We start from the raw sequence: 12,415 nt of genomic DNA on the forward strand, positions 1-12,415 counted from the left end.
ATCAATGCTGCCTTATCTGTCTTCTAAATGAATCTCCTCAGTCTGCAGAACATCTGACAATCCACCACCAATACACTTCCAGAGACCATAAAATGCTCATTTAAGAATGAGCTTATAATTTTAAGTGGATAGCGGTAGTTCGTCTTTCCCGTACAGATGGTTTAAAGCTTGATCAACTCGAAGCTCACTTTGGAAAATTGCTGTAGACGTAAAACCCACAATACTTTGCAGCTGTGGAAACAGGGCAGGCTGCCAGAGAGCTACAAGTACATGCAAATACGGACTTCTCCGCTAAAGAGCTCCTGATAGAACGCTCATAAACGGATGGAATCCCAAGAGAGAGGCTCCAGCAGAGCCCTGAGGAACAGCTGGTTTGAGACCTTTTGGACCATATTGAAGCTAGCTTTTGCTGTGGAAAGGGAAAAAATGGATTTATGGGGTCTGCCTTGGTCTCCCTATCTCTCCTCAGTCCCAAACTAAATCACAGCATAGAAAGGGTGCAACACAACTTGTAATAAAGTGGGAGCCACATGTTTGCAAACATGTTGGAATGTGAGGAAAATGACTGATTAAAGGACCCTAACACAGCAGTCTCTTTTTGCAGGGTGGATCATTTTGCGTGAAACAATCATTTGATGGACAGACAGAAACTGTTTCAAGTGTATTTGTTGTTGTTCCTTAGTTTGAGCAAAGATTGCTTGATTATTTAACCCTTTATGGAGCGGTCATTAAAGTCTTTGGTTGCTGTTAATGGCTCTAGATGTCCAATTCATTTTGACTGGCAGCGAATGATTGCAGTCAATGGCACTGAAAGATGAGCATATACAGCGTCTGCCCAGTTTGGATGAATGGGATGTCTATTATTGTCAATTACAGGCAATGAGTTATAGTCTATGAAATTCAAAATCAATGAATTAAAAATTTAACTTTAGAATGTTATTGGGTAGCAAAACTAGTGTATAGAATTTGTAATTGTATTAATTTATATTTTTTTCTATTTATAAAAATTAATATAAAGATGATAGTTCATGATAAAAAATTGACACCTGGAATCCACATATCAACATCAGATTTTAGGTTAATGTAGGTAACAATATAAACATTTGGTATACAAATGAGATGTCTTCATATGTCGACGCCAAGTTTAATAAGAACAATGATTTGCTCTATGAAGGGCTAATTTCTTAGACCTTTGACAATAAAGAAAATAATGTTTAAACACACACAAAAATTACACACCTTACAAATTCAGAAATTGACAGTTGAAGTTTTCCCCACGATAGTCAAATACAGCCACTTTCACATACACCTGAACACCGTTTAAATCTGGGGATTTAAATGGGCACCCCTTGTGTGTAAAAGCAAGTTCCCAGGTCAACTGACATTGAGATTACGCAGACATTTAACGCTTCGCGTCTTAGTATAATGTCCAGGACTTTCCAGGTAAGCGGTGTGCGTGAAAGCAGCCGTTAATTCACGGGTCACAGCACGATGGCTAATGACGTAAATATCATGGCGGGTCGATCGTCACTTCCGCTTTCTTAAAAATAAGACGAAAAGCAGTAAACAAACAATGCAATTATCAACATGGCAAGCTGAAAATAGCTAAATTAAACTGAAAACATAACGAAATTAACCCTTAAAGACCTGCAACATGAATCAATTTCAGATTATTCATCCTAATGAAACCTTTTTTTAAAATTTGTAAAAAGAAATGTCAAAATGAATATGTGTAATAAGCGCTCTAATATATATAACCCTAGCTAAATCCTGTTTTTTTTTTCTCATGGAACCTGCAGATGCATGTATTGACTTGCATCCATATTTTTTTTTTTTTTTTCAAAGGAAAATCATAAAATTTTATGTGTATCAAATGTGATACATTTGTCAGTAAAGTGTTAAATTACTACTGGATCGTAGAGCCAAGAAAGAGAGTCCATCGTCCATCTTCGGAAATATGTGGTTTATTTTTCTTGCCGATGTTAGGGTCCGCAACTGTGGAAACAAGTTTGTACCTCAAAGCACAAACAACGGAGGGATGCGTTCAGGGGTTAATTTGAGCCGGAACATGTTCGGGCACCTCTTCATTTTGGCCTCCCTAAAAACAATAAACAAAATAATAGCAGACTGCCGCCACATTCAACCGCAAACTTATGCTTCTCGCTCGTCTCCCCCTCGCCTCCTACTACTCACAGCTCTCCACTCCCAGCGTCTCGTAAACGGATCGTGCATAGTGTCTTGTTATGAGCTTTTTGTAGACAAAGGTATCGAACACACGACGTGCCGACAACTTTTTCTCTATTAACACATGGAACTAACAGTAGGAACACAGCTTGGGGCTCTCGGCAGGCTGTGCGGAGCGATAGATAGAGCCTGTGCCTCTCTATCGCACTCCCGTGACCCGAACAACAGTAACATTGCGTGCACTTCAGGGTGCCTCGGAAAACATTACATCATAATATTACACACCGTTAGGACATTACAGTATAAAATCAAATAATAAAATGCATGAATTCATTTACACAACAAATCCCAAGAATTGCATGTTGTTTATAAAAATGTAATGTTATTTGAAAGAGTCGGAGATTTTTAATGCACTGAGAAGCTGGACAAACAAATCACGCCACTGACATTTAAAAAAAATAATAATAATAATAAATTGAAATTTGTGGCATCTTGGGAGCAAGCAGCCAGGATCAAACAGTATTTCAACATGCCAAAAAGACAGTTGCATTTACTGTCTTTTTTCAAAAAGAAGGAAGATAGTTCAAAATGAGTCAGAAAAGGACATTGAAAAGAAAGAAAAAAGGAAAGTCCCACAGCATGGCAAGTGGGCATTTGCGTTTTGTTTTCAGCACCATTTTCTGCATACTGTAATGTCCGTAACTGTGTGCGGGCCCGTGAAGGGGCCATCGGACAACAGAGTGGTGACGTAGCAGGAAGTGAGGAGAAGAATGCGGCGTGAACGCAAAGTTGGCGGTCGCATGTTGCAACAGTCCGCTGTTATTTTTGTTATTTGTTATTTAACTATTACCACAATAAAGTGAAGGAAGTCATTATTCACTCCTCTCCTTTCTATTTCCCCATTCGGGCTATTACAATATGTTCCGGGTAGAGGTGTGCAAAATTTCCGATTCTTAGATTATTCGCGATTCGGCCGTGGAAGATTAGAGAACGATTCACAAACATCCAAATTCCGATTATTGAAATATGCCAAGTAAAGCGGAAGTACAACACAGCGCGCCGCGCGGTCAATGAGCAACGGAGCGAGAGTAGCTAAACATCATGCTTCTCATTACCCGGCCCCTCGGGTAACGCCAATGCTCAACTCACGGCTCTAGCTCAACTCATGCCACGAGATAAAAAAACACAACATCATCCTGACTGCTGCCGAAAAGCTGCTACAAAGAGTACATCCACATGTTACGGTAGATATCATTTATATAGGACTAGATGCAATATAGATTCGGTAGCGTTAGCAGCACACCTACAAAAAGCTAGATGCGGGCGTTAGCAAACGGCCGCCATCTTAAAGCAGTACACTTCCCTGCAAGGCTGTTGTAGCGAACCTTCCAAGCAAACCTAATTAACTTTTTATCTAAAATACTCCTAAATCGGTAAAATATTGACTTGAATCTATCTTTAAAATAGTTTTAAAACTTTCAAATGTCGAAAGTAGACAAAAGGGAAATTATGGATTAACGGGAGCAATTATAACAACTTTAATGGTTGATTCACAACATTAAATTAATTGAATGTAGTTTAAAGCTGCTGATACAGAATGGGGACTGGAGTTTTATATTTACTGTTATTTTTGTATATTTGTTTACTGCTATATGTTAACTTGATACTGAAATAGTAGTTTGGTTTAGCCTGAGAGTATTTTTGAACAATTTTGGAACTAATGTACAAAACATTAAAAAACAAAAAAAAAAAGGAGGGGGGTGCATCAATAATCGTTTTAGAATCGAATCGGAGCCTCTGAATCGTAATCGTAATCGAATCGTTAGGTGCCCAAAGATTCCCAGCTCTAGTTCCGGGACCTGTCCCCGTGCCGTCATCCCTGTGCTCTCATATGATTTACAAATTAAGCACTGGATGCGTTCAAGGGTTATTTAAATACAAACAAAAATACACGCGATCGCGGAAAAGGGGGAATAACACACTGGGTCCGTGACAGTAGGTCGAAGGGAATCAATAATACTAACCTGAGCGGCAGGTAGGCAGATAGCCGATAAGACAACAAAACAAATAAACTCAAATACCAGCACAACTTAGGTGATTTTACAAGGAGAGCGACAGACAAACAAGCTAGCAAATGCACGAAATTTGAGAATAAAAGTTGTCGAATGACGCCCAGCAAGTAGTCACCCTTGGCACCCTTCTCTTGGATCGCCTGGGCTTAAATACTGTCTTGATGATCTTGAATTGGCTGCAGTTACGAAGTTGGGAACACTCCCACAACAGACTCTGTAATAAAACACGATTTGACCAACAGAATGTGACAACCAATGCCGACGTAAATGAAAAATGACATAATATCTGGGTTATAAAATCGCGGCGGCAGCCCTCCCCGCACACCGAGCGCGAGTGGGCTGCACGGGACAAGTGTGTGAAAGTGTCCAACCCACGTCATCCCCGGGATATCTCTCCATGTCATTCCCGGGATGTCTCTCCATGCTTGAAAGCAATGACGCGAGTAAATCCTGTGTCACCTTACACGGGAATTGACCGGGATATGTGTGTGAGCGGGGCTTGTGAGTATTATTGACGTCACAAGTAAACTAGGTTACTCGCATTTCATTGGCTAAAATAGTTACGGCTTTGAACAAATATTTGCTGCCATGGCAGGCAGCCACTTCCTGTAAATAGTCTTTAATTTATGTTTTTCTCCATTATTATACACCAGAAAAAAAAAATCAGCTTTTTCACTGTATTAGACAAGATTTCTTCCACTGGGATGTAAACGATGAAGGTGTTATGCTGTCTTATAGAATTCCAACAGAACAGTTTTGGTAGGATTTTTTTAGTAGTGTCTGATCATGTCTGAATGTCCCCAAACATGCCATGAAAGTTATTTTCATCTCTATCTACTTACTTTTGTCATTTTCTAGATGGTTTCCACCTTAATCAACTTTTAATTCTTGTTTCTCATTAACATCATTGATGAGACTGACATATAGGCTACTGGTAATAGGAAAATTTGCCCCCTTTCAATGGAAGTCAGCAACCTTGACATGAATTATCCCCCCACCTTTCCCCAAGAGCTGTTTTTTTGTGTTTACTCATTTTCTTTTCTAATCGAATCTATTCATAAGTGAACAATTTGTTCAGCGTGTTAGTGTTTCTCTAGCACTCACACGCTCTAATGTCTGACCTCGGTATAGGATGTGGCAAACCTGCGGTACTATTCATGTGAACATTTATCTTCCCAAATCAGCCATTTAATTTAATTAGGTGATCATACAATCCCTGTCCTTTCCATTATCACCAGTTGATTAATTTGGGAGGAATATGAATAGAGTGCTTGTATTCAGCCGCCTCTCCCTCCCTTGAAAGAATGTGACCGTCCTTGATGAGCCAGCCTTCATTCTATAAAATAGTTGGAAAAACATATTGATGATTTTGTTCAGTTCTTAATAGAATGGAATTGGGTACTTTCTATATTTTTTTTCTTTTGTTGCAACAAGAGGGTGGGACAGCGATAAAGGCAAGACCTTGAATCTTTTCACGATGGAGTTCAATTACTACTACTGGAATTTGTACGTACTATAGGTAAGAAGACAGTGTAGTCTATCACTAGCCGTATTCAAATCCAGTATTTAAAAAATTATCATTGGAAATATAAATACTAAACTTGTGTGGAAAACACTTATATGTGCGCCCCATAGGTTTTTCATGTATGAATTATGATTTTTTTTCCCCTTAAATGTTTTATCACATTATATAGGTCAAGGGTATCAAACCAGCAGCCCATGGGCCAATTGCAGCACAGGGGACATTATTTTGCGGCCCCCATTTGACATCAAATTGTTACATTAGTGTTGCCTGCACGTATTTTGTAATGGGCAAAGCAAAAAAAATGTATAAACAATTTTAAATAAATGAATGGATTGATTGAAGGATCCATTTGGGGAAAAAGTAGTGTATAGTAATAGTAATGAAAAAAAAAAAAGAAAATTATATATGGCGGAAAACACAGACAAGACTGAAAAAGAAGTTTCTGCTCTTGCACTCTTCTTTAAAAGAAACTGCTGTATTTTAAGCCAGAACAATTGTTGTGTTTGATAGAACAATATGTTTATATGCTGCCATAGCAGATTCATGGCACATTAAGCCCCCAAACTATTTTTAATTTGTCAGTTTTACCCTGAAGACCCCCGTTTACAGACGTCACACAATCGCTTTTGTTTTAACCCAGCCATAAAACTAAGGTAATTAATTAAATTATTCAAAATGTCTGTCATTTTTAGCTTAGAATCATTACTTGATATCTAATATTTTGTTTAAAAAAAAAAAAAAAACGACTTTAAAAAATTATTCACTCGCATATTTTAAACTTTTAAACAAATGGCGTCACAATGAAAAAAACGGAGTCTGTAAAAAAGTCACGATATCTACCTCATAACTATCGATTAATTGTATTTTTTTGTTACTGTTACATTTTCTCCGATATGTTAGATGATAAATAATCGATCCAAACAAAAAAAAAAAAAAAAAAAAAAAAAATTTAAAGGGGTAAATATGTGAAAAAGAAAATCTCGACCACTCCTTGATGTCTGCGATTTCTGCATCGCGACCCTTGTTATATTGCCTTGTTTCACACATAAAATCCCCAAAAAATCCAGCTGTGGGCATTCACAATTGTGTCTTGACACTCAGTGATACATGCTACATTGAGGTTTTGGATCGAAACAAGGTAAGTGCGCGATAATATCTCGTTAAAGTCATGGCGTCTGTAATTCTGCTCTCGGTTGCTCTCGCCTCCAGATAGGCTTTTGCTGTTTCAAAAACATATATTTTTTTAAAGTGCGTTCCTGTTCAAAATTTTTCGTCCCCCAGAAATTGGAGATTTTAAGCTTTCCAATAATGTATCACACATGCATATCAGACAATTTTGAAATTTGGCCAAATTGGGGGTCTCAGAGCGGAACTTCAAGTCACCTGAGTGTTTTCCGCCATATATCAATTTTTTAAAATTGTAATAATTTGAAAAAAATCAAAATAACTGGCCCATTGGAGCTGGATGATTGCTTTCAGCCACTCGCTGTTGAAATGGATTTGACATCCCATGTCAACAGGTTTTCCAAAATTGTTTTTTTTTTTTTTTTACTTACTACGGCAACACATACCGTAAGACCTGGGGTTAAATTTAACATTATTATTTTTTTATATTCTCACTATAGTCAATTTGTATTATTTAGTGTATTATTCAAATGTCAATAAGAACAAAATTAATAAAATTTGGAGTGATAAAATCAAGACCAAAAAAAAATGGTTATGGCCCCATTTACACCCTAAAGTTTTATTTTTAATATTTATTTCACAGTATTTAAATGACTGCCCTATAAAAAGTCAACACTGGTGAATAGCAAAGATTTTCCGTATCACTATTCCAGCAAGTCATGTCTGGAATTTTCATACTAACTAGTTAATTACGCACCACACAGATCAAAAGTTTCTGCATCAGGACTTTTGTAAATGTAGGACTCTCTGTATTTAGACAGGTGAATCAGTAATATGTGACATTTGAAGTCATCGACTTTGCCCTGCGCTCACGGTCTGCCGCTTTAGATGATGTGAGCCTCTCGACGTCTCCAGTACTGATGCAGAGACTTGTGCTGCGTCCCACTGGCGTGCGTCACTACCGTGTATGCCAACGCACGAGCCGCCTTTGTTTCTCAGGCCTGGGATCGGGTTACTGTGCGTGCCTTTAATGGAAATGCGGCCATGTGCTGGTCCCGAGTTTGTGTGCATCCGTAACGGGATACTCGTGAGTTCCACTTAGAGGACTGATTGCTTTATTAGGCAGGTGACTGCAAACAAGCGGGTGAGGACTGAGGTCGTGTCTTGCATTTGATGTCTGCGATCATTGATTTTTAAATAAGTATAAATAAAATCAGATTGTTGAAGTTCATTTTGGACTCAACCTCTCATCAGGTTGCAAGATGACATTCAAGACTACTTGAGGCTTTTTATCAGAGGCCTTGAACCGCTGGCTTTGCTTAGTCGCCGCTGTCCTTACACACAAAGGCAACAAATTGCACAGGAGAAACCCAACATTGCAGCTGCACGGTCCATTATTACAGCCTATACAATTGTGCGGTCGCCGTCGCTTTCTACTCAGTAGAACATATGTCCCAGGAACTCTGGGGGAGCCGCTGTGTGTGTTCGGTAGGGGGTGCGGGTGAACATGCCGACCGACTTGTATCCATAAATCTTTCTCGGCACGCCTCCTGTTGTTGTGTCACACGTGCTTTTTAACTTGTGCTTCCCTTGTCTTGACATTGACCCGCGGCGCCCTGAACTAATCGTAATGGCCGTCTAAGGCGTTGACGTGATGGTGTTTGTAGCGTGCGAGTGCACCGAGCTGCAGGTCACCGGCCACCCACAGTGATGTTAACATCAGTCCCAACCGACTGTTATCGAACTGACATTTAAGCCGGTTCAAATCTCAGTTCCGGGCTTCCCGTGTGGAGTTTGCATGTTCTCCGTGCTTGTATCAATATTTTCAGGTATTTAGGCTTCTTACCATATCGCAAAAAATATGCCTGATAGTTTAATTGAAAACTGAATTGTCCATAACAGCCATGTAAAACAGTTTTTTGATAACTTTAAAATGAACCCTTGAACAATCAATCTAGGACAGTCAAAGATACAACTAATAAACAAGAAAAATGTTAAAAGTTGTTGTCATCCTTCTGCTGTGGATTGAAATGAGGTTAGCAACAGTATACGCCTAATTCATTTGAACTGGCAGGGTGGCAGCGAATGAACGAATCCTTCCACTTGAAATGGATTGGATGTATGACACCATTAATTGCAGCCAAGCACTTAACATTGACATTTTTTGTGGAATACATAGTTAGCAATCTGTTGCTGTTAGGTTCTATATAATTGAACAAAAACTGTGCACTGATAAAGACAGTAACAGCATTTTCATTCATCGAAGCAGCAGTCCATGCAATATACTGTGCGTACACGGTGAAACTAAAGTTGGCTGCAGTTGAAACCAATTACACTTGAATTAAAAAATAATAATAATACGGCTGTAAACTCTGTTAATTTTCAAACTGGGGTTATGTTTGATTGATTGAACAAAAATGTGCCCCCATGGCAGCGGAGAGCACACAACTGATCTAAACACCCTGTAATAAATACATTTTCCTTATAGCCATGCTAACTTAAGCATTTCAGTAGGTAACTCAAATGTTTAAGTTCTCTAAAGTAACTTTTTTTGAGTATTCGTAATGCATTTATGAGTTTAAAATTAATGGATAAACTTAGCCTTAGCCTCACATATGGTGCCTTAGTTTTTAGTGTTGCGTTAGCATTCACACATCCACCGTGTCGACAGCTTGGCCAAGCAATCAGGAATTGTCGGCGCCCTAAAGTATTACAAAAGATAGTGAAAGGTTTAACAGCATTCCTCAGAGCTAACTTTTTTACACAAATCATTAGAAAGTCAATTCTCCTTAAGAAAAACCTCCCACTGTCAATTAATGTCAAAATGTCATTATTTTTAGCTGATATTGCCAAATGCTTGTTAAAACTCCACACATTGCTGCAAGGATGGGAGTTTTTAGTTACCATCATGTTGGTCTTCCTACCTTCTGAACAGAGGAGCAGCTGTGTGTCTCCACGGGAAGATCGGCAATCTATGCAGAAAGGGGGGAAAAGGCCAAAACATGTAATTTCCAAGCACGGAAAACTGCTGCTAGTGAGCTTCAAGCTGTTATTTAGAGAGAGAAAAATACAGACGGCTAAATTAAATAACAATGCCTCTTTGTATCTGTTTGTTGGAGTGTACCAACAGTGATGAGTGGTGATTATTGCAATCAAAAAGAAGCAGTAGACCCGCACTGATTTGCATATCCAGTAAGTGTTTGGATCAACAATGATGTCAACCCTGTTGTCTGTCCACAGCTCCGTCAACTGTGTCCATCATGCACCAAGTGAGCCGCAGTGTGGACAGCATCACTCTCTCTTGGTCCCAGCCCGACCAGCCAAATGGGGTCATCTTGGACTATGAACTGCAGTACTATGAAAAGGTACTCTTTGACCTTTTTTTTTTTTTTTTATTATAATACGCACTGGGATATATGTCGCACAAGACAAAAAATGCACTTTGAAGAGGAAAAAAATGGATACGTTAGTTGTTTTTTTTTTGTTGTTGTTTTTTTTAGAAGACAGGTTCCACTGTCTTCTAAAAAAAATTTAACATTATATTAGTAAAGATAAACCTAACTACTGCTAAAATAATGCAATTTTTGAAGACATTCATGTGAATTCTATGGCAGTTGGGTCAAATAAAGTGACATTCTGGTCAAAAGTCTGAACATCTGAAAAGTTTCTCCAGGAATATATGGAATTGAAATATCAAAATTGAGAATACAGGTCGTCCCCGGTTTACGACGTACCCGACTTTGACTTTAGACGTCGGAGTCTCATCCGCCATTTGGTAACCAATCGGGTTTTTTTTTTTTTTTTTTTTTTTTTCTTTTGTCACGTAAACAGTACTTAGTTCTAGCCATGTCAGGATCTTTAGATCTCCAAGAGGAGTTGACGACGTGGGAGCAGCAGCAGCAGCAGCAGCGTCGCCTGCGACCTGCAGTTCCTGACAGCGTCAGGTCCCACTTCCTTGTTCTCATGCTGCTGCTGCTGCTACTGCTTCTCCCCCGCCGTCGACTCCTCTTGCAAGTCCCGATCCGGTTTTTAAAGCCCGAATAATCATTGAATCTAGTGGCATTAAACACAAAGTACCTCACAGTGTCTTACTTTTTTACTTTATCTTATTAATATGACATATAATGAATGTTTTTGGACAGTTATTCTGATGTTTACGGGGTATTTCAAGGTACTTAAAGGTTTAATTCTGATTTACGAGAAAATACGGGTTACATTGCAAGCTTGGGAACGGAACTCGTTCGTAACCGGGGGACTACCTGCAAACTCAAATTCTGATTGGATTTGAATGTGAAAATTTAGGATTTAGTTTAAAAAAAAAAATCTAATTACAGTATATGTGAAAAAGTGAAAATACGGCCAAAAATGCACAATGAAGCGGTGGAAAATACTTATACTCCACTTTCCACACGCATTTTGGTTGGAATTGTATTTCATCACAGACCAACAAACATTACACTCAGGGCGCTATCACATTAGACCAAGAGGACCAGGGTCCGGTTGGATAGCTACCTCGCAACAACAAATGACTTGCTGAAGATGTTCAGCATACACACTGCGCCAACCGAACTTTCCGAGTAGCATCAGGTGGACGAAAGGTGCACCCATTGATTGGACAAATAGAAGAGGAAATACCTCCCTCCTGGGAGGGAGGAAGTGTGCACTGCCATAGCGTAGTGCTTTGACGCTGCCGCTCGGCCAGCGGCGTTTCGCTCCCTCAGGACTCTATGCCGAGCGAACTGGAGTATATTAAAAAATGGATAGGGGAAAAATAGACCACGAAAGGGAACCACGTGGTACCCCGAGTCATACAGGCATGCGATTGCTCTCACTTTCATGACTTTTTGGACTGTTAAATTGTCACCACTTCCAGGAGAGCGAGACTCATGAAAAGGCCGCCCCGAGAGGCTCTGGCCTGTCTCGGCCACTGTCACTCTCACACGGTCCTTTCAGGAACAGGATGCAAAACACAACCACCACATTACAACCCAATTCTGTGTATCAAATGCAACTGCTTAGCGCAGCACAACAACATTTGGCCATGTTTAATCATCGCTCATCTTGCCATTGTTTATTTTGAATACCATCCACGCTGTACTTCCGCTTCCAAGGATGTACTGCGTGTAGCGTCACAGCCTGGAGACTCATAGCTCTAGGCTGTGACGCTGCACATAAAGTCAAAGCACACCCTGCTCCGGTTGTTAGTGAAGCAGGATGCGCTTAAAGCGAACCGAGACCCACGATTTTTTAGCGGAGCGGCGTTCGTTTGTTTGGGAAAAAGAACTCAGTGCTAGAAAACAGTGCTAGTGTGAAAGCACCCCAATACTAATAAAAAGGCTGACTTGGCATCTGTTAACGTAACATATTAACAGTTATTCCGATGATTTGGTAACCAAACTCCTTATCTCACTTCAAAACACTACCAAATCCACAAAAGTCTTAATTTTCAGTAACTCAGTACCTTCAGTAAGCAATTCTAGGAGTAGAGAGTACGCCCATTGCACTTCTT

General features: G+C 39.5%; 1 protein-coding gene across 4 annotated transcripts in view; it reads left to right on the top strand.

Moving 5' to 3' along the window:
- The window catches only part of ephb2b (eph receptor B2b), a 265,726-nt gene that overhangs the window by 209,992 nt on the left and 43,319 nt on the right, over positions 1-12,415 (top strand). For all 4 annotated transcript variants that reach the window (XM_057846096.1, XM_057846098.1, XM_057846097.1 and 1 more), the window contains exon 6: positions 10,147-10,271. In XM_057846096.1, coding sequence (XP_057702079.1) covers positions 10,147-10,271 — 125 coding nt within the window. The remainder of the gene's footprint in view (positions 1-10,146; positions 10,272-12,415) is intronic.

Source organism: Corythoichthys intestinalis, chromosome 9 (genome assembly GCF_030265065.1).
Source record: "Corythoichthys intestinalis isolate RoL2023-P3 chromosome 9, ASM3026506v1, whole genome shotgun sequence".
NCBI lineage: Eukaryota > Metazoa > Chordata > Actinopteri > Syngnathiformes > Syngnathidae > Corythoichthys > Corythoichthys intestinalis.